Source organism: Euwallacea similis, chromosome 3, assembly GCF_039881205.1.
Source record: "Euwallacea similis isolate ESF13 chromosome 3, ESF131.1, whole genome shotgun sequence".
NCBI lineage: Eukaryota > Metazoa > Arthropoda > Insecta > Coleoptera > Curculionidae > Euwallacea > Euwallacea similis.
The window spans coordinates 1,976,697-2,004,454 of record NC_089611.1 but is presented as its reverse complement, the minus strand read 5'-3'; the positions used below and the strand labels follow the sequence as shown (position 1 = coordinate 2,004,454).

The following is a 27,758-nucleotide window of genomic DNA, read 5'->3' as shown; positions in this document are numbered from 1 at the left end:
TGTTACTCTGTAAGAAGGAAGGAAGAAACCAGTTATTGTTGCCAGCACTTACAAAGAATTTGAGGCTTTTAGTAAGAAAGTGTTAACTAAAAAAGTAACAATAGAGGATTAAAGTATGAAGAATATTATCAAACGCCAAATAATAACCAAAAAAAACTATGGCGCACAGCTGTATCCGTGGTAGTAATCATAACAGAATAAAGCCTAACTATCGTTTTTTGCTCTATCATCGCTGTAAACCTGGACCGGAGTTTACCACAAAATTTAATACTTAAAATTAAATATTGGAAATTTTTTTTTTTTCAGTTAACGGAGTAAAATTTCAAAATGGCGTTCATAAAAAAAATTATTAGAGTGTAAAGCCTCGGTGAGTTAGAAAATATCTGTCAATGTCATGCTAAGCGCCTTCACAAGAGATATCAGTAGCCCAAAATTCATAAGTCAGACTATTAATTAAAGAGCATTAATATGTGTTCTTTTTCATAATTTATTCGTTTTTGTAGGTATCACCAAAAAAATTTTAACCACCCTTACAAGAAAGAAAAATCTTCAATTTTCAAAATATTTTATGTGCAGTTTGTTGCTTAGATATATGGTCTTCTTTGGATTTGGTATTCACTTCGAGTTACTCCATATCACAATAATTTTGGGTCATATCACAATCCATTTACCAAAACAATTGCCGTCGAGGACCGTCTCCGGTAAGTGCTGCCCTCTGGCACCGACAACGGCACGATCACGAACTAACTAAATCTAGTGGTGGGGATCACTTGTACACAAACGCGAGAAACAGCGGAACATCGCGGTTGCTTTCGTTACGGCTTCGTCGATCAGTCATCAGTCCGAATCTTGGCGTTGGCGATGTACAGTTGGTAATGCACGTTGTGAGGCAGTCGCGGTAACGTCGAATGACAAACCGTCAGTAGGCCGAGTGTTTTTTATTTTCAAAATTTGATTTCTCTGATTCTCATTGGTGTGCTTCGAACTGTTTACTTTTGGTGTTATTGTTTTTTTCTTCTGAAAAATTTTGCTCCAGATTTTTTTTTTTGTAAGTTTTGAGACTGAATTCGAAAAATTGATAAATTTTGATATTCAGAGGGAAATAAGGGCAAAATCTCGCGCCTCGCACCAGCAGCAGTGTGTAGTCGGTAGAATTGAATCAGCTGTGAATCTCGCGCATGACTCTTTCCCCCCTCCAGAGTTGAGTGGTGGGGAGGCTCGAACAGCTGTGAATAAGATACACACTGAAAACATCCAGTCAGAGTTGTCAGATTCGTTAACGCAGTCGGTCCGGTCACATTGCTATGCCAAGAGTAGCTAAGTGTTCAGCTGAAGTCGACACTTGAGGACTTAGAAAAATATCGAAAAACTTTCTTCGTAGAAGTGCGTGAGTGACCAAACTTTTCGTTTTTGGAATATTATGGTGCCCCAGCAAATGGAGGGTTCCCGTTCAGAAAGCCCCAGCGTAAATGGGGGGTTACCAGTGTTTGGTTCCCAACTAGTCGATAAAAATTCGTCAACACCTTACTCCGACGCCACCCAGGTAGGTGTTTGATTTTAAGGAAATTTCCTTTTTTTCCGGGTGCGAAGTGTTGTCGAAAATTTCGATTAGTGCAGTGTGACCATATTTTCGGATACCCACTCATTTACCAAGGATTATACCAAATTTTGTTGAGAAGGTAACCTTTTAAGTCATTTTTTAGCCACATAGAACAGTTCCTTAGAGCCACCCTACACCTGCAAAGTTATAGGTCGCTGGACCATTGCCCTAATAAAGAAAATCACTCATAAGGAAGCAGGGGAAGGACGTCTGTCAACTCCCCCTCAATTCGGTTTTTATTAAGTACTTCTCGAAATTTCTCACAAAGTAATTCTAAATAGTAGGTACCTTCTAGAGAAAAACGCAGTACCTGTAGGTCTCTTACCTGATGGCCCAGTTCATAAATCACAATTAGTTTTAGGGTCTACCCTTCTCCCAAGGGGTTGCATAAGGGCCTTTGCTACCTGCCTTATGGCATTGTTAAGTCTCTAAGGTCTTAAACAGGTGTCCAAACCCAAAATCTAAAATTAGCTAGTAAAAATAGTTTTGGAACGAGTTTCAAGAGCGTACGTAGTCTGCGTGGGTAGCACCTCCTATGTGCTTCATATAGCCCACAATCTACCTTTAAGTTACATCATAAATTACTCTAATTTTTCACTGCAAATTTACCTTTCGGACTTAAAATTTGATAAACCTTTTCCAGCAAAATTAGCAATACCTTTCATATAACCTTGATACACCCAATTTTAGCCAATTTAATCATGTTGCTGATAACAAACTTATAAATGCACGATTAAATTTAACTGCTTAAGTCACTCAATAGCAAATATACATTTCCTTGATACCTCTGGGTTTATGAGGAATACTAATCCTTCCTGAACGTGCAATTTGTTGAAGGTCAAACTTGTTGTTAGGCACCTTTAGGATACGATCCGATGGATAAATAAACATCAGGGCCAGATGGCTTTATTCTGGCTTTATTCCATTCAAAACAGGTCAGGTTTAGAATTAGGTTTTCAACAGGGTTTTCAAGCAAATGTTTTGAACATTAAAAAAATGCATGTGCATCTCGATCTGCGTAGTTTAAGCCGACGGCGGCCAAACTATATTCTTTTATCTCAATTTCAACGAAGACCATTCTGATTCCAAGAATATTTTGTCTCTTTAAGCAAATACTTAAGCATCATATTTGTTAAAGCATTTTTTATCGCTAAAGGGAGCTCTATAGGTACTTTTCTCCTTACTTTTAAGGAGGTAGGTATTCCAAAAGATATACCTTTGGGTATACCTATCACAACAAATCAACAGAGTATCCATACTTGGGTTATTACTATTTTTTTAGTTAAGTATGTAATCTTCTTGGTAGTTTTTGAGTGTTTTTTAAGTTACTTATAAAAACTTTCCATTTCCTGTTAATTGAAAATTTCTGAGAAACTTCCTCCTTTTCCACAGTTTCACTCTGGGTTTCTCTATTTGCTTCACATGCAATTTGCTTGCTTATCAAGTTAATGCAGCGTCTATACAGCGCCTAAGATAAACATAATGCATATCATAGAAAGCTGGCTTTATCGTTATAGCTATTACCGTTTGTATAGGGTATAGCATATACATAACAAGTGACATAGAAAGTTCATATCTTTTTAACTTTCTATGTAATTCTTATGCATTGTGTTCTGCGTCATTGGCCGTATAAATTCAGCATAGGACAAATTAAGTATTTATTGAGTTGTTGGATTTTAAGATGCCTTCTGACGAAATTATAGGTTTTATTTTGGGTTTATCGCTTTGCACAAGATATGTGAGTTAGCCAAAGTAAAAGAATATTAAGTATTTGAATAGGTATTTGCTTTGGTAAATCGAATTCGAAATAGTGAGGAGTATGTCTTCTGAGTTTCAAATCAGTGATTTCAGATAAGCACATAATGCTTTCGTATAGGTCTCCAGTAGCTGTAGTTTACCCAAGAATCCACTCAGGAGGTTTTTAAAAGAGTTTCCAAGGGGTAGATCTCCGAAGACATTTTTTTATACTAAAGAACTTCAGAAATACCTTAAAATACCTCGGAATTATCTCGAAATACCGCGAAATATTTGCCTGGGAAATAACTTGGAAATACCTTAAAATACCTAAAAATACTTCGAAAATACTTTGAAATAACTTGCAATACCTTAAGTCTATGCCCCAAAATTATGTCAGCCAATTGCCCTGCCGGAGTTCGTTTCTCCTTTTTTTTGTCTTACTCTATTAGTTTTTACCAATTCCTTAGACAATTACTACCTTCTGACCGTTTTTTAGCATTTTTTCCAATTTTCCTTTGATATTTCCCAGGAATTTTTCTTTATAGTAAATATTAATAATGGAAAAGTAAAACATGGACATCCTATATAATGAATATGAAATATCCAAATTATTTAGTAATTACAGAATAATTAAATAAAACCTCTCAATTGTAAAAATTTCTACTTCGCATTCAGTTAAAATCTTGGGCGTAAAGTAATTCCATAAAACTTGAATCATAAGTCTAATACGTACGTACCTATTCTTCTTAAAATTTCTACACCCGTATAATTCTCAGTTCCCAGTATTAAATGGTTACCCCAAGGATTGGATATTCACCGAGGAGATTTTGGCTCCCAAGGGTAAGAAACACGAGGATATCCAACGACATCCCAGCAAATTATTTATTATTACATGGAACAATTTGAGGTCATCTCAACAAGACATCTATTAAATGTTTTTTTATTATAACTCCAATTTGCTCTCTCTTTTGACTCCAAAATTATTAATATTAATTTTGGAAATTTTTTTACTTTCTTAGGTCAGGACCTTTTTATTTGTTTTGATTTCAAGTTTAATGAAATACACATTGTACAATAGTAATAATTATTTTATTACTAATACGTATGAAATGAATAATGTTTTAAAAATTAGGCATTTCTTGGTTTTGCTATACAGAGTTATTTCCTGTGACATGGCAACTAACTGTATTGGCCAACTTCGAATCCACAAAATTTTTGGCGTGACCAGCAAAGGGCCCTTGAGACTTATTTTTACATTTTTTCAAATGTAGTGCCCCATTTTTTTATATGACTTTGATTCCTCATATGTTCACCATATGTTACTTAGTGGAAGAATCTAAATAATACATTTATACGCTATTTATTCGAAAATGATCCACGAGATCATAATCCTATAGACTTTTTCTGCAAAAAATATCATATAACCATAGGAAGAATTATAGTTAGTGATTAGCACCAGTGGTGTAGAAATTCTGATAAGAAAAAGGTCAAAACCTCATCGTACGTGATGTTTTCCTGTGTAGTTCCTAAGCCTGTACAAAATTGATAGATTAAATTACTTATTTACCTATATTTTCTGTAATACCCCTGTCAATCAAAAGATACTAAACAAGCTGATCCGAGGCTAGATCCTAATCAACACTAGGTAGGTAGATAGGGACTTATCGCCTAATACAACATAGAGTTCAAAGTTCTGCTCATATTCTTGAAACGTATTTGAATGTTAGAAATTACATATGTAATTTGAAGGAAGTGTCTCTTACTTTATAACTTTTTATCTGTTTTACCTACATTCCTAATGATAAGGAATGTAATGTGAATATAGTATTAAGTTAAAACCGTGATAAAAACTGGGAACCCAAAGGGGAATTAAATGGATGATTAAACTTGCGATAAAACAGAGAATAAAACTTTTATTATAATTATGCAAGTCTGACCACGCTGACGAATCCCCTTGCATGTCCATTTCGGCAGAGAAAAACTGCGTCATTCTTCGTTTGTCTTCTCAGTGAAAGTTACACATAATTAACAGTTAATTTGTTATTTGCCGGTGATCAATATCACATAATTAATCTAGATTTGACCCCAAAAAGTAACGGAAGAAAGATGACGCACCACGTATCCACGCAGTCCGGCTATTAACCTTTCCCTAATGCGTAATTGTTCCAAGCAACCAGTCAAGTTTATCCAAAATATGAATTCCAATAAACACCGAGTTAACTCGGTTAACACTGCGGTTTTCCCGTGACTTTTCGAAACTGCGTTTCACATTCAAGGCCCGATGGTTTTCTGAAAGCCGAAAGTGACGCTTCCTACCATAATCGCAGCAACCATCTATATTATATTTGAAGCAAAAGTGAGTGACACACACAATCAGCTGTTGCGAAACCACTTATAAAATACAGTGCAGGTTGTTGGCATGTTCGCGGTGGTTTTCAAGGTTTCTGACTCAACACGCATAGACAGCCAGTCTATTTAGCTCGTTTGTTGCTATTGCGAATGCAAAAAACGTTCGGTAAATGTAAATTTTATATTGCGGAACTGTTTCGTGTTGCTGGCCTTGACTATGCCTTTATTAATTTTATATTCGTGAGATAAAAGTGTCACTAGCTGAGGATAGATAATAGCGGGAAATGGAGTAGAAGCAGGCACAATCAGCCGAGGGGGAAAACATTCATCAATTCTTCAACGATTTTTTCAATTCGTGTTGATGGGTTTTTATGTTTAACAGTTCCCTCGTGAAAGCGCGATGGACCCTCAGTTCCATCTTAAATTTCAACAAATCACGTTGCCACCTGAAATATTTGCTAGATTTTGGGCCGTTAACGAGGTGTTAGCGATGGTTTATAACTGACTAGTTTTATAGTCTCATTTATAACCGTATACCCAAGACCTTAAAGCGTATCAAATCAGGGTAAAATACCTAGTAAAACATTAAAACGCCAAGTGCCCTTTAAGTTGTAAATGAATTTAAACCATTCTACAATTATTAATGTTTAAAGCTAGAGCTGTTTTGTTAAATCATGTTAAATCCTTTTTGCGTAATTTTTAGGCCATAGGTTACTTTTGGAATTCGAGTTTAAATTACAATTCGTGGTCCGGTTTTGCCATGGAATTTTGAACGAACTATATTAAAATCATTTTTGATCTTGCCAGTCTTTAATTACTTCAATCAGATTACAAATTTGGTTAATTAAAATGTAATTTAAGTCTCATGTAAATCAATTTAAATTGGTCTAAATCATAATCCCGGTTAAGATGATTTGTAATTCAAAACTTTAGTTTTTTGGCTTATTAAGTTGCTTAAAATTTTATTTAATCGTTTGGTGGTCTTAGTTAGATGAGAAATGAAATCAGTGGTTTTTGAGATTTGTACGCTGGTTATGTTTACTAACAGAATGACTACTATTGAGTACATCTACTACATTTGCTATTTAATTGTACATTCATCGCAATTAAATCATCTTACGAATCACTCTCTTAGGGCGCGCCTTTCTTTTATTGTTTCGAATAGACTCATAATCCTTATTTTTTTGTATTAAGAGCTTATCATTCTGATTTTCATTTCTATTCAAATCGAAAGCGCCATATGATCGAGGATCAAAGTCGGTTGTCCAAAGATTCGTTGCCTTTCCCAAGAGAAACTATGCAATCTCTTAGACGGACATGCCTATTTATTGTATAAAAATTACCTAATAATGACCAGTTTCACCTTCACTTACAAAATAAACGGAGCGTATCGATTCACGAATACACGCTTGTTAACTTTTTCGACTCAGTTACATATCATAACAATTATTTTACCTTGTCGTGTTGGTGCATTGAGAAAAACCCTTGGATTCGCATAAGAATGTCTGGCGAGATTTAATGCAGGATTTTCCGGCGCACAAATCCGGGACAGAGATAATTTTTAAATCGTAAAAAGTCGGAAAATAATAAAGTTTATTGGAAATTTAAGGGGCCATTTCCAGATTTTCCGTAAGCTTTTGTTTATGCCGTTTGCCGTTATTCTACTTCTCGTAGTCTCTTCCCGCCAGAGGCGTCCGCCCTGATACCCATAGAAAATCACTCTTAGTGTTTCCAGTCTTTCCGCCCCTGACCCCTTTCCCCTATCCTTCTATCAATCTGGCTTGAATAGAAAACCAGAAATAAGAAGATTTAAAGTTTGGTCCCTTTTTATTTACGACTGGAGGAGTATTAACATAAGGGACTTAGTTCGGGGTGACTTTGCTCTTCTAAATGACACCATAAAGTCACTGGATGGTAACGGGGCTCCTTTTAAAACTTTATCTCCTCGAGAAATAAAAGAAGTTAAGCCGGAGGCCCGGTTCGCAATAAAATCAATCAGAGTTTATTAGTCGTTTGTTTTATTAAGAGGGTCATCTAGAATTAATGCAATTAGCTTTAACAGCACGGAACAGCTGAAGGAAAACCTTTGATGATGATTTCTTTATCTTTGCCGTTGATGTGAAACAACCTCGCTTGGCCGATTCAGAGCTGCTTGCATAATTACTTTTGGACTTAATTTCTATACTTTGACACAATAGACCTTATCTCCTTTATGGGTGAGTTAGGTTATTCATTTATAAAAGTGCAAGTTGGGGCGAGAAAATAGTCGCGCCAGTTAAAATTTAATAAATAAGTAAGTAGGTAATTTGGAAACCCCAGCAGAGTGATTGAAATATTTAAGTGGACACTTAAAAGGAAACGTGATTAAACTTAATTAATTTCGTTTATTGTGTCTTTTAGATTGAACAGTTTCCTACAAAGATCCTATGCGTAGCCCCAAAGGATTTGCCAAATTATAATTGTTAATTTATTATGATTTAAAATGATTTACATGTGTTTATAGAGTGATTTAATATATGTATCTCTCAATGTATCAAAATTTCGAAAAAACAACGCCTCAAAATGGTTTCAGGTTGAATAAAGTTAGATTACATTAGTTCAGGTTAGGATTGGTGTAATGAGATGACGAATTTATCAAGACTTAATAGCATTTAAAGTATGTAGTTTATGACGGTTAACAAATCTTCAAATAGTCCTCAAAATTTTGGAAATTCCATTGTTCCAAAACAATTTTTAGAGGCTCGATCAGAGTTCAGGTAAGGTTTGGTTGAATTTCTTTGAGAGTCAAACGTTTTGTTTTAACCAAGTTAATATTCTGAAAGTAAAAACCAAATCGCGTCCTTCATACCTTTATAAATGCGTTTCATTCAGGAATAATTTAAACAGAGTTTTTGATGTATTCATGTCCATGACACGTGGAAATTTGCTTCAATCAAAACGTCGTATCGTCTATTTACACTCCTGTTTACATTACTAATTCATAAAAGTATGGAACTTCGAAAGCGTGTGTGTACTTATCTGTTGGGTACATCCTTCTAAAATACACATGCTACTCATATAGAGCTGTTTGTTGAGCAGAATAGAGCAGAACGTAGGCAATTTGAAAGCCACGTTCGTATCCATGCATTTTTCGAATCATCCATTGCGTTTGATGGTCGTCAACCAGGCATCACGCTCTATTGAATTTTCAATCAAATGGGATCTATTTTGGTGCCTTATAGAAAAAACGCCCATCTTTTTCGAAATAAATAAATGTTACATCGATTAATCTCTATCAACGCGTTTCCTTTAAGAACTAATGCCGATGCTGGTCGCGTATATACGTCTGTCTTCAGGGCGAGTTCTCAGGCGGTACCGTCAAGGAAAACAAGTCATTAAATCCTATTTCTGATATTCTGTTGCGATCGAGACCCGGAGAAGAAACAAGCGATTTAATGATCCGAACGGCAATGGAAGAAAAAGGAAGAAACATGAAAACGTGCATTATCCTAAACGCATAATTTTATTCCCAGTCTCGGTACTCTTATGGCGAACCTGTTTGGCCGGCCCATCACTGCGAGAGAGAGATTTTTATCGATCGACTAATTGAGCATTTTTCCATTACTCAAGTCATATAAAGTGCCACTTAATCAATTAATCAAATTCCTTGACCGCGAGGAAATATATACTGAAACAAAAGGATAAATCTTGGTTTTGGCTATCTGCCGACGTGTCATCGTCAAATCGGACATTCGTTTTCTTTCCAGAGGATATCCAGAAAGTTTTATTTATTTTTCTAGATCCATCTGAGAAAGTTTTTCTGGCTCGCTTTAGATCTGGGGTCCGATAAAATGCGGGCTGTCTTTGAGGTCTGCTTTCATTGAATTGGGCTTGAAATGCAAAAATAAACATCTGGGATCAAGAGGAAAGGGCTTGGTGGTTTTGAATATCATGGTATATTTCGTAATATTTATTCCTTAATGGGTCAATCGAAATCAATATAAAATTGAAAAAAAATACAGGTTTTGAGTTTGATTATATTTTTGGGAAAAAATTATTTTGACCTCGTAATCAATTCTTCCTATGCTTCTTCATATCAACAAAATTTTCCTGAACTGTTTGGGCACCCTGTGCTAAAAATTTGAATTAAATATCTCAACAACGGTAAGAACTACACATGAACAAAATCAAACGAATCTTGACTACCTAACACCCTGCATGTCGGTAACTTAGAGAGATCTAATTGCTTTTTTGCTCAAAATCGTACAGCATCAGTTGCTAAGCATCCTCTATGAACATCATACATTTGCTTACCCAGATTGTAAAAGCGAGTTTTAATCGTTGTTGAAGTCTGTTGTTTCTATTTGGAAATGGGAAGCTCTTAAAGCAAAAACACATCATCCAATCAAAGCCTGCAGTCTCGTTAAAAATGCAAGCCTGCCCTGCCTGGAGGTGTGTTTTGAAGCAAAAGCATATCAATTATTTCGTCTAGCCGTCGGGCATTTTTCATTTTCCTTTTTCCACCGAATGGGAAGCCCATAAATAACAATGGCAAAAGGTTCTATGACCGAGCTGTCATGTTGCCCAGTCAGGATATATGGATGGTGTGAACCGACATTTTTTGCGCAGCTATTTTCCACATGGCCTCCATTAAAAAACGTGTTGAATAGATGGTACGTAAGTAGATGATGGGTTGTTAATCTAATCCCAAAGGGTACTTGTTTACATTAGACATTTTCATGCTAGACATAACCGAGACACGTGGAGCGATAACATGTATTTATTTGCTCCTGGCAGCTACTTTGTAGCTACCTACCACATGTCTATTTAAGTAGGTATGTGTTTAGCAAGTCGACACTGTTGGTATTTCACGAAAATTGCCAGCAAGTTTTTAATAAGCATACATATCACGGACATGTGAAATTGGTCGCAATTTTCTTTCGAGGTTCATCATGGCCCGTGGCCTCCCACGCATTTAATTACCGCTGTAATTTCGTTTCGAGTTTATATTTTCGTACACGTTAAAGTGTATGCAGGAATAATAAATTAATTTGACGGGAAACAATTAAAGCTGCTGCAAGCAAAATCCTGCGTGTTGTCGTACGTGATAAGCTCACGTGCGCAATGTTCCCTAATGGCGTGATTAAGGGGAATTTTTTATACTAAAGATAGATTTATTCCGTAATTACCGATTTCCTCGTCGAGAACAAGAGAGAGAAAGAGGGAATTTATATGCTTATTTAAAACCTGTGCACATTATCGCCAGTGGTAGTAAGGTCATCGGGTTTCCTTTTTAGCAAGGTTTTTACTTCTGCCAGCATATCCTTCAAAAAAGAATAATGGTTATTACGTTTTTATGCTTTTATCGCTTCCTGCAAACGCGAGTGTTATTGCCGTGTTTTGTGTAAGCACCAGGAGATAAAATGAGGAATTATGATCGTTAATTTTGAAAAATTCCTAGGGCCACTCCATTCTAAGTGGTCTCGCGCCTCCGTCCGGCCCCAGATTTATTCACCAACCCACCATCGCGATCGATTTAAAAGCCTTTTATTGAAGCCAACTCAAAGTTGAGATAATGCTATAAGCTTAACAAGATCATCGGCGATTGCTTTCAAAATGAATCACAGCCGTTCTGTAAGCTCCGCATTAAAACAAAATGTAAAATTATATTCTTGTCCGATCACGCACAATGGGCTCTTCTATGGCTTTTCAATCGGATTTGGTCGATATACAGTTATACAAATTACTCAACTTAAACTATACAAGTCCTGACCTCTAAAGTTTCTGTACCTAGTCACGAACCATATGCAATCAAAGTATCATGCTGAATAGATGAGATTCGCGGAGAGAAAATAACAAAATACGGAATTATTCTAAAACATGAAAAATTTTAAATTTGTCAAAAATTCTGCATATTGATGATTTCCTTCTAATTCCAAGAGTTTCCATTTCAAGTGAGTTCAGTTCCAAAAAACTTCCTTGAAACTCAATAAAAGAATAAGTGAAGATTTCTTTTTTAGTGTAAAATTACAGTAACTTCCGGTAACAACCCCAGTAGTTTACCAATGTTCCGTTAATAACTGCCGTAATCGACCGGTCTCCAATATCGAGTAATTATATATATAACGTTATGATTTTTAACTTTTCCAACTCAGATTTTCGCAGGTTGAGTTTAGAATATTCTGAGGTATATTCTGTTGAGAAAACTTGTTTTAAACCCAGAAATTCGGGGCAATCTGAGTGTAATTATGAAGAATTTAAACCGAGTTGAGGTACACGCAGAGCTCTATACACACAAAAATGAGCTTCCTCCGCATGAGCTATGAATATTTTCAGTTTATTAACGCGGCTTTAACTTTAACGTACTTCCGGAATATATGACCTGCTGAAAAATCGACGAAGGGAATAAATGGAATCAATGGAAAATTCGTAAAATACTGATCAATTACGGTAAATAATTTCATAAATTACACTGGAAGTTATGACTAACAACACCCCACGTCCCATGCTCGTTCCGTATGATTAACTACTATTTTTGTACCATAAATTTGGGAAGTCAAGACAGATGACGTCACTAGGGCTGGGACCTCCTAGATTTCCGAAAATGTGCTTTTATTATTTTATGTCCCGGTCTCATCATTGCGTGATCAAAATTCATGATACATACACCGACACCGACGCATACAAGACACAGCTCAAACTTTGAGTCGGCTTCAAATACAAATTTGATTTACGTCTTCGGGTCGCAGGAGGTTGAAAGTTGCCTGCTTTCCAGGCGGATCGCGTCCGACGCATCTCAAAACTATAAAAATAAATTAGCGGAAAAAAATTAACGACCTACGGCACCGGCAGAGCGAACAAACCGACATCAAAGTTTGTTGTACTCGGTCGGAATAAAAATGTACTTTTTACCACGAGATCCAGTAGTCCGTGAACCCAGTGACCCGCGATCTGCGATCTCTTGTTTCGTCGTGCCGTTGTTTCTCCGACGCACGCTTGATTTATTCGCCCTGGCCGTTAAGGCCGATTCGCACGTTCGTCTTTTGTTTATCCAGAAAACACCTGAACGGCGGCGGACTTGGACGGATTAACGACATCCTCTAATCCGGACGGTTTTAAAAGAACCGACAGTGTTGTTGGTTATAGCTCGTGCCGGTCATAATTCTTTTAACAGAGCCTGTGAGGGCGCTTCATTAATTTCACAAACGACATCGTTTGTTGTCGCCAGATTTAAAGAAAAATAAGCCAACGGAACAAATGACTGTGCGCCGCTTCGGCCGGTTTTTCTGGCACTTCTTTAACGAATGAGACCAGTTAGCTAATGCAAAAATGAAAGAAGTGCCAGATAACTCTAATTTATTGTGCGCTATTATTGCGTCTTTATGTTTTTATCGATACCAAAAGGGGGAAACTTAAAGGGGTCGTTAATATTCGTTCGGGGGAAACAAAAAAAGCTGAGCGTACGCTCCCGGCAAACTTACATTCAGGGTAATTGATTTGTTTTCATAACTTATATTGCCGAATTAGTGTGTTCTTGGACCGAGTTTGCGACTAATGTTTTATTTATTAGGAAAGTTGTCCTGACGCGACTGGAAATAGTAGTTAGTTCACCGTGAACTTGCGAACAAAACCAGTAGTAATACGCATTTATCAAACCAGCTGCGGTAAACCGAGTTTATTTCTTTTCGATGGGTGTTTGTGCAAGCTTGCCAAACGCAAATATCGAAAGCTCAGCAAACTCGCAATTATAACGATAAATACGGCATCATCTGGCCGGAATTACGGGCCAATGTCACTGCTGTGCACGCAATAAAATACGAGATATTTACGGCGTATATAGAGCCACATATGAGTCGTTAAGCTGCGTTCACACTCGTCCACCCTAAACCCTACTGCATGCAGTAACTATATATCTTGTTAATCAATTGCAAACACTCACTATTCACATAGGGCTGTTTGAGTTGGTAAGTAGACGTCACTCAGCCATTTGGGTCGCGGCGTTCTTCCTACAATTTTCCAGTTTTTCAACCATTATTTTTTGCACACGCACTGCTACAAAGTTCATTCCATGTCCCATTGAGCGTGTGACGGCACACGATTCTTTGGACGATTGATGTTACATTTGTCAATTTATACCGTATTTAACTAAACGCAGGTCATCAAGTATTACCAAGTTTCCGCAGTGTTGTCGCATCGCACACGCGCACTTTGAGCTTAATTTTAAAGCATGTTCCATTGGGCGCCTGCTCACGAAATCCTGTTGAATATAGATTTACACTTTTAGCACTCTGCCAATATTTTGCATTTCGAAGAACAGGATTTTCACATTTTTTTCCACGTCGCGTGTCGTATCCTCTTTTGCACATCCGTTTCGAGTATATTTCCAGAATATGTTCCATTAGGTGCATCTTGGCACAATCCTTTTCAAGAGATATATTAAATTTTTCCACATGTTTTTTAATGTCACGTGTCTTTAATCGTTCTCTCTTTTGCGCACCCAGTGCCAGCACAATTGCAAAGGACATTTCATGAGGCGCAAAATATTTCGCATCTCGGACCGCAGTTTTTTTCCACCATTTCGCAGGTCAAAATGCAGTTTAGCATGTTCCGTCTGGCGCAGTTCTGTTGAAGAAAGATATTAAATATTTGCAATATTTTGTATCTCGAAATTAAGTTCAACAACAATTTCAAATGTGGTATTTTCTCCTTTTGCACACGCCTTTCGAGCATAGTTGCGTCACCTCCTAATTGGAATGAGTACTTACCAATCTCCTTGCACCGTGCAGTTGTAGTGCATTTTTTTCATGGTCGATAAGGAATTAAATTAGTCGTCAGGCTCGACATTTGCCAATTCAGACGCACTTAATTTCATGCATAAAAAACATGCCAATTGTGTCGACCGATTCGAATGGGTTCGGTGCGTTAACGCGGAGTCATTTCGAGTTAAAAATAACCTGGAGTCATTTCGGGTCAACGGGCAGTGTCAAAAATTGTCAAGAATGGTCAGTTTGGATTCGAACATTTCCCCATAATTTATGATTAGAATATATTTGGGGTCACTCCTGGTTTAAAATATCTCCCCCAGGAGAAGCAAAAATTCCCGGCTGTTCGGATAATTAATAAATTTCCTACGGTCTCTACGGGTAGCTTGAAGTTACTTCAGATTTGAATAACGAGCTGGGGTCTCTACTCCAGGTTAATTGTGTTAAAGTTAAAAATTATTGGTCGTATTAGGTAACTTGGGGTTATTCATGGTTAAATATGTCCGGTCAGCCGCATTAAACCTCTCCGCCTTAATCCATACCGCAGTTTTCACATAATATTATTTTTTCAATCTTCTTATTTAACCAAATAAGCTTTAAATGATCTACATGCGGGAAATAATTACTATAATATTGGTATTTTTCCAATAAGTTGGACATTAGTTCGGCAGATGTGCCGTGTGATAAAACAGGGAAATGACATCACGACTTTGTGTCAACACGCAAGCCCGATATACATTGACTTTCCCGGTAGGTTTCCACATTTTTTTTTCCACGTACATGGAAAGCGAGTTGAAGGGTGTCCATTTCGACGTGAGTTAATACGTGCGATAATATCATTTTGGGAAATTGTTGCGAATGTATATTGTTCATTGAAAATCCATTCTAGGCTAGGGATTAATTTCAAGCCTGAGGCCGGGATCGATGGTAAAGCGATTCAATTAAAAACGTTGCTTCACCCAACTAGAAAACCCATGAAAAATGAATCCTCCACAGATTATTCAACTGCAATTACACAAATTGAACCGGCTGATTATGACACACCGCACGAAACAATGTAGATGGTAAAATTAATTAATAATGGTAAATTTTATACTTTGCTAAATCCAATTAGTAGTTTTTAAACACATCACTCGTTCGTCATTTTTTCCATCCGTTTCCCGACGTCCACGCGCAGCAGAGCGTTTCGAATCGGAACCATCATCGATGCAATATAGGCCAAGGTGCCGGTAAAGATCATCGGCGTGTTTAGATTTTAATTATTCTGGATGTCGAAACAACATGTAACACCTTTTATGAGGCAAACTCGAGTCATTAGAGTGGATGTACTTCAGTGGTAATTTTTCTTTCGATGTCGCCAGTGGGTTGCGAACATAAAAGCTAATGCACTCTTCACGTGGAAAGTTTCTAATTGTTGGGTGGGGCTTAATTACATTAGTTGGGGGAGGCAACAGTTGGTTTCCATCCGGCAAGCAAAATTTTAATTCCAACGAAGCAAATTCTCTATAAAATCGTCACTAGTTATTTTCCAGACTTTCTAGTGATAAATCGCCACACACTACTTGTTCAAGAATTTGTTTATGCTGTCCGACCGTTATTTAAACCGGAATTCGCCGAATAAAACGTCCCTTTCCAGACCGAATTTAATTCGAAACGATATTCCTGGAAATGCGCTAGTTTCCAGAAGACATGAAAATTTTCCAGGATTTCCGTGCTAAGCCCTAAATAGAGATTGTCACAAAAAGAGATATTCAGAATTATTCAAGTAAGGGTTGTAATATGAAACCGAAGGTATACAGGGCACATAAGCACAATCTGATTGCCTGGACTACGTGACAGGCATACAAATGGGGATATCCAGGTCTACGTGCGTGCCTCACAGTTTCATGACGCCATACGTGAACTGGCGCATTGCTTTTCAACTTTTCCCGTTACCCGACATCCATAAATTTTCCCCGTCGCGGAAACTTTTTCTAGACGTAACGTCATCATATATTCACCCCCTTAAGGTTGTCTAGCTCGGTTGACGACCCGCAATCATTCACATGCGATTTCACCTCCTTAATCCACGCTGCCAACTAAAGAGACCAGAAACAGCATTATGGTTTCATTTTTCCTATTTATATTACAAATGCAGTCTGAAATTCACTGGTCCAGGTCTGATTTTTTCCAAGAAAAGAATCAGAATCAAAGCGTAAAATGGGCTTATGCGTTGCTTGAGAAAAATAATAAGAAATTTGCAAAAACACGTGAAACTCCCTTTAACAAGGGTTTTTTACTTGATTTTGAGACAGTTTTGTTCAAGTAATTTGTGCCATTTTAGGGTCGCCACTTGGGATCTGGCGAAACCCGAAGGACCATACGAACGTTGACATTTTGAATTGAGTGAATTGATAAGCCTTGAAATCTGTGAAAAGAAAGGGAATAAGGGTGCGTAGTATGAAAGTCTAAAGGCTAATATTACACGAAACAATCAAGATAATGGGCTTAAACGGCCTGAGCGTTAATAGAGCTGAAATTGGACACTTCTTATCAGGGTAGACCACCAGGTCCCTGGCGTTTTGAGCCCTTTATTGTGTCACGTTCTCGGAAACGAGGCCAGTATCAAGTCTCATTGTCATCAAATAATTGCACCCTCCAGAAGGGCAGAAAATAACCCCGGAAGCCCTACATGTTTGTGGAAAAACAACATAACTTTCCATTAATTTTCCGAAAATAGCCCGAATACCCCGTGGTCTTCCAAGAGTATACATTTGCAAGATACCAAACGTATTACCCCCATTTTTAGCCCCGTCTTTCACAATTTCGCCCAGTCGAACGGAACGAATACGTAACCTCAATTAAGGTTATGAGTTTTTTTTATACAAATAAAATGCAGCAAGTGTTCCAGATCGTGTTTTTCATCTGGCAAGGGTTTAAGTGGGTCAGAGTAATTGCTTTTTGGATATCGATACGTTGCCGGGTGTTTGTTTGCCTGGAAATCTATGCGTCAAGTTTAAAATGCACTTCGGGTATTGATAGCCGAAGAGGCTGGAAATAGGAGCGACCACCTACGGTGATCCAGTGTAAATTGTAAATCCAATTTATTTCGGTAGTTATCGACAGATATGTGTATTTTTATGTCAGGTATGTGGGGTAATTGCAACGGGCACATGTGCTCATTCTTGGAACGCCAGGAGTGCTCATTGACGATTCGTAGTTGGAGAGGTGTTTGGAAATTAAATCGACAACTGAAAAATTGCAGGATTTTCACTTGTTTTCGTGGAAAATGAAGACTTTCCTGCGGGCGTTTGTTGTCCTAAACCATAGCTGTAATCACCACCACTTCGATAGAAAACGCAAGTTCAATTTGATGATCGCTGAGCTGTCACCTAATTAATCCTTCCATAGGCCTAATTCAAGTTAGTTAATTTTATCAAGAATCATCTTCAATTTGTTTCCATTTGAGAGTCTTGAAGTAATTCTTCAGGTTCTTCGCACAGTTATTCAGAAGTAGATGATTGTTAATTATTTCAGCTCTTTAAAAATACTTCTTTGCGAAATTCAAACAGCTTCTGAGTGGGTTATAGCATATGAAAACTTTCCTCTATTTTGATGCATCGAAGGTATCCAATAAAAGTCACATTTCTCCTCTGGAAATCAGCTCTAAAGTATATCTCTTTCCCTTAGTTATATTACTTCAAATCGTGTATTTCAGATCGGGAAACTTGAATACTCGTGATTTAGTGAGTCATTTACTCTTTGATTTTAAATCACTTTAAATCTAGTCTAGAATCATAAATCCGGAACAAAACCCTTTTTGCCTCATAAATCACAGACCTATTGATTTATTAATTCTCCTGTTGAATGAGCTATAAGTTTTCAATAATATGGTCACTTCTGGGTTTATAAACAGGGAACTACCATAAATTCAGATATTTATATCGCTCGAAATAGAGCTCTAAATCACGTTTTGCATTTTCATAAATTACAATGATGCACCGATTTACTAAATTCAATTTTGATTCAGGTTTTCCCTTTTACCGTCAATTTTACCTCTTATGTTATTGACTTTGATTAAATTGAGTATTAAATCGTGTATAAAGTTTCATTAATGTCTTGGCCTGGGATTTCTACATAAATTACCATAAATTTGATTTTTCAATTTATCTAAACCCTAAATCAAGTTTTCCAAATCAGACATTTAATTATTTTCGGTTGTATGAGTTGATTTTCATTTTGAATAGCATTACATCTAGTATTCCAAATACAACACTTAAATTGCTATATCTTCAGTTGAGAACTGAATTATTAAAATTAATTTTGAATGACATTATATCGGAGCTCAAATTAGGATTTCATAGTCTATTTTACCTCTTAAATAATTGACTTATTGGATTATTAATTTTCCTATTGAATAGGACATAAAATTTTAATAAAATGTTTATTCCTGGCCTGAATTTTTAACATAAATTACCTTAAATTCTCGCCATTTATTCGTCCTAAATCAAGTGCTACTTATTAATCAAATTACATCTTCAACCCTCAATTAAGTTATTTATCAAATCGTCTGTCAATTACAGAAATAAATTTCATAGAATTTCTAATTATTCTCTTGTTTGCAATAATTAATAAATACATTTCTTGAATCCTAATGATTTTATTTGTATGTGGCGACCGTAAAGAAGAACGAAGAAGAATACGTTTAGTTCGAAATTAACAACTTAAAGATGACGTTTACCTCTTAAATCTTTAACTCGTTGATTTGTTAAATCCCCTGTAAATTTACTATAAGTAATTAAATTATATGCACAAACAAATTATTACAACGTTTTAATTATGCTATGAAACTACTTTAAATTCCGGGCTTAAAAGTTGTTAAATCCTCTATTTGCCTATTAAATCTGATTTATTAAATTCACCATTAAGACTAAACAAGTTCTTATCATCACGTGCTTCCTTATAGTAGTTTGAAAATTTAGAATTCAATTATTGCTCAACACAGCTTTCCCCTTTCAGACACTAATCCAATTTATGACAACCACTTATTTTGTCATTATCCAAGATTGACCTGAATAATTAACTAGTATCTGGGCAATAATAATAGCATTCAGGTTTAATCCTTCGGCGATTTACAAAAAGGTAATAATTTTCCAATAAGAAAGAAAAATATACAGTACCCAATGCCGCGGTACCGACCATAATTAAACTGATAATATTGCAATAAATTTTTGTTAAACCTTGAACTTCTTGCAACGTTCAAACCCACCTAAAAAAATCTCCATACGTATTACTACAACTAAGTTACTCACAATATTTATGTATTTCAAAAAAACCACACACGCTTATCCTTGATATGCCAAGCGTGCTGCAAACTCTGAATTTCTTCCGTACTTGCGCGACCAAGTCGTGAAAGGACACATGGATTGTATTGTTTATGTATGTCCTTGCCGCGGCTTAACGCTATAAAAAGCCACTGAATCTGGTCACGACATATATCTCGTTATGGATTTTTTCCGCTTTGATGCTAATGAAGCATTTCTTTCCGTTGCAGACCAAGAAGAACAATCCGAACCACATCAAGAGGCCGATGAATGCGTTCATGGTGTGGTCTCAGATAGAACGCAGGAAAATCTGCGAGGTTTCACCAGATATGCACAATGCTGAGATCTCCAAGAATTTGGGAAAACGCTGGAAGTTACTCAATGACGAGGAGAGAAAGCCTTTCATTGAAGAAGCTGAGAGGCTTCGCCAGCTGCACCAAAAGGAGTATCCGGACTATAAGTATCGTCCCAGAAAGAAGACTGCGAAACCTGCTCCTAAGTCTGCTTCAAAGAAGTCTTCGAGAAAGCAGAAAACAAAGCGCAATGACAGCAACAATAACAATGATTTGATCAAGGATAAGATTTATAATAGACGTCCTACAGTTCCAGAGGCTGTTGCCAGTAGGCTCAAAGACAAGCTGAGTCTAACTTCCGTTGAAAGTGTTGAGCCCAAGATTGAGCCTTTGAGTCGGATGGAACTGAGCTATGACACGTATGACTCAATCCGACAAGGGCCGCCCACCACAACTACCCAGCTTCCTCCCATTAGTTTCTTAGCCAAGGTACCCTCAAGTCCTTCATGTGAGACTCCAGACTCCCCAGAAAGTGCGACAATATACGACGACTCATGGGTCCATTTAGTCAAGGAAGAGCCGGATGAAAGGTTGACCTGCATGACCCAAATCACCCCCGGTGGATTAGAGGACCTAGACAATTTAGAGCTCATCCCTATGGATGAGATCGACCTAGCCAAATTCGCCGACATTGATTCGAGCTTCGACGCCACCTCCAACAGTTCAGGGTCCCATCTGGACTTCACCTGCCCTAGAGACCTCTTCACCATGGACAATAATTGGGCGGAGGTGGAGATGCTGTTGTGAGGGAGCAATTTCAAGACTGTTGGACGAATACAATCAATTGTTGTTGAGCCGATTGATGTTTAAACGCAAAAGCGTCCGTCGGTAGTCCGTCTTGTGAGGCTACTGCGAGGTGTTTTTTATATTTATATTTACTATTAACTATTATAATTTAACCCCAGTTTTGATCTCATTTTTGTTTAATTTGTATAAAAACGAGGAGAAACAGGCATTGTTAGGTTCACCAGTCTTTCTTTGTAATCATTAACTTACCAGTTGTTAGTGCCTAGCTCATTATTATTACTTATTGGTAAGATGGCGCCGGAGCCTCGTTCCGGATTTTCTAGTTTAGACAGATTTTTAAGCTCCCTCCAGCGCAACTGCGCCATGGGACACAATATCAGGCTGTGATTTGATTCGGTAGTTTGATGACCAATTTAGTTTTGGTTAGTCAAATTCAAAAGGAAGTCCGATTAAGTAGTCATTATTACAGGTGCTGCTGCTTTGTAGGTTGTCGTCTAAGGGTTCTGTTCTGACGTCAGTTCACCATTAACTAGAGATGTAACGAAAATGTATATTCCTATAAAAATATTTCAATTTTAAGCCGAAAGTTATTATCCCTTCAAATCTTTGCAGGTCTAACGCTGTTAATGACGAATTTATTCTCTAAAATCGCCCGGACTAATGCGTGAAATGTACTGCACACTCGCTGTGGCAGACAACTTTTTTAAAGATTTTTTTCTTCACTCCTTACAGATGTTATTCCAACATTTACATCCTCACTATACAATCAGATCTCACATTTAAAAAAAATACATTTTTCTTCTCTTCATTGCATCTCTAAAATAAACGTGCACCTCAGTCAAAGAGGAAGAATTGTTGTTTTGAAATCTTCTCTTGAATCACTGCTCATTATCAATCAAAATTAGGCCTTATGGGGATCAATATGGCAGAAACATGCTGTGTGTATTATATTTTATTATTAGATAGTAGGTATAATGAAATTGATAACTTTAGAAGTTTTAATGGGAGAAGACCTTTAATGTGGGGTTTTCATGTCTACTTTGGTTTGGATTTAGAAGGCGATACGTGTAAGTATTGGGGTTTTAATCGTTTTTGATGCATTGAAAAGGGAAGTTGCTGTAATTTTTAAAAGGAGAGTGCTTGGTTCCGCAATCAGACGCAAGTTTTTAACAGGAATTAACGAATTTTGGCAGGATAAATCTGATATTTTACCAAAACTCTTGAAATATTCTTCACAGTTCGAGAAACAAAACTTTTCTACCATTTCGGCGACCGAAGCAGGAACTTCACGCCGTTTCCAGCTTTTCCAATTCAAAAACAGATAATGATCTACTTCTGGAAAGTTCTCTAACTGAAGGTACATAATAGCCCAAAAAATAGCCAAAGTCCATTTTACGGTGACTTAACGCTAGTTTACATTTAACCCTAGAATGCCAAAGTTATTTCATTCCACGTTTACGTTAACAATAGGCAAACTTTACGCCGTGCTTTTGTTACGCCTTAATTATTAAAGACAAGCAAACTAGTGAAAGAAAAACAAAATATTTATTTATAAACGCTTCATAAAGTTACTTAATTAATTATTCCAAACAAATGTTTATTTGGTGTTCCCTACAAAGTGGCCTGCAACATGTCCATTTTCCATGCTGTTTTCGTTCTATTCCTTTTTCTTCTTCAATGTTTAGCACCGATATTAATGATTTGTTCACGTCCTCAGGTAATGCAGGTCGAAGTTTGATTTCTTGCCATGGTCTAGTTAGCTTCTCGTGAGGTTTAGCATATAATCCAGTCCATTTTCGGAGCGCAATCGATTCGCACATTAGATGATAGAAGAATTCACAACAGCTATATTTATCGTGTTATAGAACGCCATCCTTTTGACTTTGTATTAAAATACATATTTTGACTCATCTGATCGACAGCGTCTACGGCTCGTTTAATACTGTTCTAAACATGGATTTTTCCAGGCTTTGATGTATTGGGCTTGATTTCAGTAGTGGTGGGCATTTAACGATGATATTTTTGGTTTCTAGGAAACCAAGGTACTGTCTATTGTAAAAACAGCCCTAGAAGACATGCATGCTATAGACTGTACAATTTCATAGGGAACTACTTCATTTTCTCTAATTGCACCAATGGCTGTTGGTGTTCCTTGAAGATTTTTGAATGTTCTTAAATATGAATCAGTGTGAAAAATATATTTGAAGGCAAGTGCCGCATCATAATCTTGATGCCGCATTTACTTGAATCATTTCGTATGTATTTTCTGAAAAGACATCTACCACGGAGACCGATTAACTGTCCATCTATGCAGAGATACGCACTTCGTTTGCAACTTAGAGTCCAGTTGTTACTAAACCGATCCCACAGTTCTTTTATAGGCGTAAAAGTAGTTATTTTCTTTCTCTCGTCTCTGGTAGATGCATAATCAGATCATAATGCATTCAGTAAAAAAATTACACTTTGCTCTTCTCGTTGTTGCTTGATACCTAGGTGAAAGATTAGTCCGAATAAAGCTGACAATTTAGACAGGGAAATCGCAGCTGTGCTAGCATTTTGGACTTATATTTAGCTTGCAACTGGAATATGTTTTCGTTTGTTCGAATTAGAATTTCAGAAAAAAACTCAAACGCACACACAGGAGATCGGTAGCGTTTTTTACCTGTATCTGAAAGACCTGGTTTTAAGTAAACATATTTCTTTGTAGGGCTTTTTCGCTTCCTTTTTTCACCGAATTATTAGACCATTTATAACCCTCCTTTTAAAATTTTCAGTCAAATCGTTCTTCTCATCTAAATGTGTACTTTCTGCTTGAAAACTTTGATTGAAGCATGGCGAAAGATTTTCTTCCTTTTGAATCCAAACGAATTAGGAGTGATATTATCTTTCTTTCTTTTAAGACCATACATTGTGCAAATTCTTGTTATATTCCTCCTCTTCTATTCCGTCCGGAATATAGTTCTTGTCGGCGATACTTCCATTACTAGAGTAATCTACATCTCATTCCTGCATCGTTGTCTTCAATTTCGCTTATGTCACCAAAATCACTGACGTAAATAATTGCCCCTAAATACTCGTCATTTAATATTTATTTTTGAAATTGAGTTTCTTGTTTTCGGTATATCTCATTAGAAACAATTAAAAAGAAGAAGAAAGATAATGATTTATAGTTATTAGCAATTTTACGTAAAATTCACAAAAGGTAGCACAAATTTAAATTATGCCTAAAATTTGTTCCGCTAACAAACTAACAGTAACCTGACCTAAATGAAACAAAATGGTATGTCAAACTTACGTATATTGGCGTTCTTGGGTTAACATCATTAAAATTATAAGGAGCAAAATATTGAGAAAAATTGATTTTATGACAAAATTCCAATACGAGTTTCACGAGTTCAAATCTGGTGGGCCTTCAGGCCGTCTGGTTTAATCAACCAAAAAAACATTGGCCAAAGATTTGGTTAACTGGTTTACAAATTCTTCCCACATATTTATTTAATTTTTTCACTATACTTTACCACTGAATCAAAAATGCCTTTAAAAACGAAAAAATCGGCCTTCCAAAAATTCCTTTTGAACATTAAATGTCACTGCAAGACCCATTAACACCTCTATTATCTTATTTGTTTATTATTATATTATTTTATCTTATTATTTATGAAATTATCTTATTAGGCAGTGGCTTCAAGAGTATTTTTCCCACAAAAACAACAATTTCATCGGCTCCTCGTATAATCAACGAGGCCCCAACGAAAAGTAGCTACATCAAAGGCACTCACGATAATAATTATTGTTCAATTGTTATTGGCCAAAATATCTTGTACTTAACCTAACTCACTCAGACGGTACCGTTAAGAGGGTCTTATCACACTAGTGTTATTATATTGGGTACGAATCGGTAATATTAAATTTCTACTCCTAGTGATGTAAGGATAAGGTTGCGTTTGGATCTGATTTACGTGTTTTTCGGGACTTGTGTGGTTTATACAGGGTTCGACTGTAATCCGTGATTGTGTATTATTGTAACTGAATAGGGAAGTCCGTTTTGGTAAATTTAAACTTTGTTATGCACACTATCATCTGTTGTAAATAATATTGAAATGTAATGATTTCCTGTCTTTCTCTCTACATCTTTCTGCTTCAGTTCTCGTCAGAAAACAACAAGTCAATGCACAAATTAAACTAAGGTAGCATTACTAAGGTATTAAAGAATGTTTTGAAATTTATTATTTAGAGTAGACAACGATATTCTTATAATAAAGAAAAATTGATATTATTATTGAATAATAAAGATGGCGCCCGTGCCATGCGTCAATACATGTGCTTTCAATGTTTAGAATTTACAATAATTATTATTATTTGCTAGTGGGGGTGCAAATGGGCGGATTAAACTTACATTTGCCACCCATTTGCACTCAAAGCCATTAAGTGAAAAACCAGAATTAATAATTAATAATAATAATAATAATAATAATTAGATCGACTGTCCTTATATAAAGAGTTTTCGAATTTTAAAATTTTATGAGCCTGAAATGGTACAGTATGAAAAAGTAGTGTAACATTCGGTGTATTTTTGTACCCAAGTAGTTAAGAGGAGTTGCAGAGTTACCTGAAATACCACCGGGGGGCGTCAGCGGCCGATGAGGCCTAAATACGCTTCGGCGCACTGGCGCCCCCTGTGCAAGTTTCGACTGACTTAGATTGTAGGACTTCGACTGCTCGTGAGGTCGAACCAAAGCACACGTTTAATAAGGGCTAATCAACTTAACAACGACTTACATTTCGGTACTAAAAAGTCAAATTATTCTAGTTGGTTAGCCTATAGAAACAAGTGTCTAACTTTCATGCACACACAACCAACACTTTTCGACTGTAACTTTTGGGTAATAGTCTGCATCTTCATTGGCAGTTTTGTACATAAAACTTGTAAATTGCTCATATTGTAAAAATTGTTTTTGTTATATTATTGAAGAGGAGGTCGTTATGAAACGTCGATATAAGTTGCAATAATTTTAATAAACGATCACGATGCTGATGTTTGAAGGATCTGCTTTCTGAATTTTCTGAGAATCTGGTCGAAGACGTTTTTGTTTGTATAAGCGAGGGGATCGTTCGTTATAGGTTTTTCGCATTGTTATTAACTTTTCTTATTGGTGAACGAATTACAGAAGAGATTACGAGTATAGCAATATTTTTTCATGTAAGATAAATACACGCATTTTGTAAATCCTATGTATTATAATCATATTACTATATTGAAGTTATTATATAGTGTGTAAATTTTGTATCGTAGTTGCTGTTAAATATATTATTATATGGCTAATAAAAATGACGATTTTTCAATTTAACTCAAACTGATTTTCATTTTTCGCTCCAGAATCACCCCCGGCTCTTCAGTTGAACAGGAATCATAGTGAAAAGTGATTGCTGAACGACCCGAGGATAAGTGTAACATGCCTCGGCTTTGAAGTAAGTTGAGGCAGAAAACTTACGTTTTTACCGAGTAAAATGTATAATTTTTAGTATCTAATCTACGATTTCCCAACAACCAGAGTCATAGCAAGCGAAATGGGATGTAGGAAACTTTTGAGGTTACTTTAATTTTTGAGTGCGCTTAAGCATTCTAAAATGGCTTTAAGGCTTTTAAGAAATCCTCAAGTCATCCTCATAAAGTCGTTCATTTTTTAAGCAGCTGGTGACGTTCTAAAGGCCTTTAAAGGATTATGGGTGTACAGCAGGTTTTTGAAAACTTTTGAGACGACCATTACTTGCATTGGTTCGTTCATAGTTCGACCCTCGGTGTTCCTTTTTATTTTTTCTGTGTGTATGTGAGGATGTGTGCTGGATATGCGTGATTTAAAGAAAAATCAGTCAGTATCGCTTTCCCGAAAGGTCGCTCCCTTAAAAAAATAACACTTCGTTAGGTCCAATAAGGGAGTTTCCATTTTCCTTCCTCGAAGCCGGCTAATCCGTGACTGGTTGTCAGGCTTCGATTTACCCGGAAGTGCCGGGAAGGTTAAGACTGATTAGTTCCTGTTTCACCGGAGGTTGAAAGGTGACAATCGATAGCTTAAAAAAAGAGCTAGAGTTTATTTTCTTCGAGAGTTTACGGTTACAGTGACAATATTAGCAGAGATCTTCGTTTATGAGACTTTGGCTGCCACTTCACTTTTAAAGAAACAGGAAAATTACGTAAATCCCAACACAGTTTCAATTATTTGCCATTACGAAAACCGCAAGTACCCACTCGAACTACCGAGCATATTAAACTTGAGACCAATTCGCGTGCAACGCGCCCATTTGAAAATATCATTCAAATTCGTTCTACACTGATTACCTTTCACTGTACCTTTTGGTTAACGAAGGTGTGGAAGCGATAAATCTCGTTGCAGTTTCAGATTTCTATATGGGCAGGCTTATGGGATTGTGTATGGCGTGTTCCCAAAACAGTACCAGACGATTTATCGACCCATGCCCACCATGGATTAAGATGCTGCTGAATTGAGGTGTCTCCCATTCGCCCTCCATAACGTGTACAAGGCAATTTAAACGCCCTAAATGCGATTTCGAGTGCATGCTTTACGATGCGATATAACGGGAAAATTGTAATATTTAACTTTGCACCATCCTGTGCGGGTTTTTAATAATAAATAAACGCCGCCCGAATTTTCATGATGTGCCCCCCATTTTATGGATATTTCGATAATATTAGTTCTGTGCCAGGATACTGTACCATTTAAATCGCTTTATTACTTCGACGGAGTTTCCACGTCAGCGAGAATGCAAAATTTACTGCATTTTCACGGCCGGATTCGAATCGTAAATCTAACGTACGTATTATGCATATAGCCCTACGTAGGACTCAAGAGGAATAAAGCTCGGAGCAGCGAAACCTTTAAAAAATTTAAAAACAAACAAAACTATTGGT

General features: G+C 36.7%; 1 protein-coding gene across 1 annotated transcript; it reads left to right on the top strand.

Annotated features, from left to right (window-relative positions):
- The first annotated feature begins 818 nt into the window (after positions 1-818).
- LOC136420143 (transcription factor Sox-11-B-like) lies at positions 819-26,178 on the top strand. The gene is made up of 2 exons (XM_066406948.1): positions 819-1,543; positions 19,961-26,178. Exons 1-2 carry the CDS (start codon positions 1,421-1,423, stop codon positions 20,828-20,830), a joined length of 993 nt encoding a protein of 330 aa, XP_066263045.1. The 5' UTR covers positions 819-1,420; the 3' UTR covers positions 20,831-26,178.
- The last annotated feature ends 1,580 nt before the right edge of the window (positions 26,179-27,758 follow it).

Bases quoted from the DNA above. Each gene is read 5' to 3' on its own strand.
- LOC136420143 (XM_066406948.1), top strand. From the start codon at position 1,421: ATGGTGCCCCAGCAAATGGAGGGTTCCCGTTCAGAAAGCCCCAGCGTA. The intron at 1,544-19,960 runs GTAGGTGTTTGA...TTTCCGTTGCAG, and splicing joins CTTACTCCGACGCCACCCAG to ACCAAGAAGAACAATCCGAA.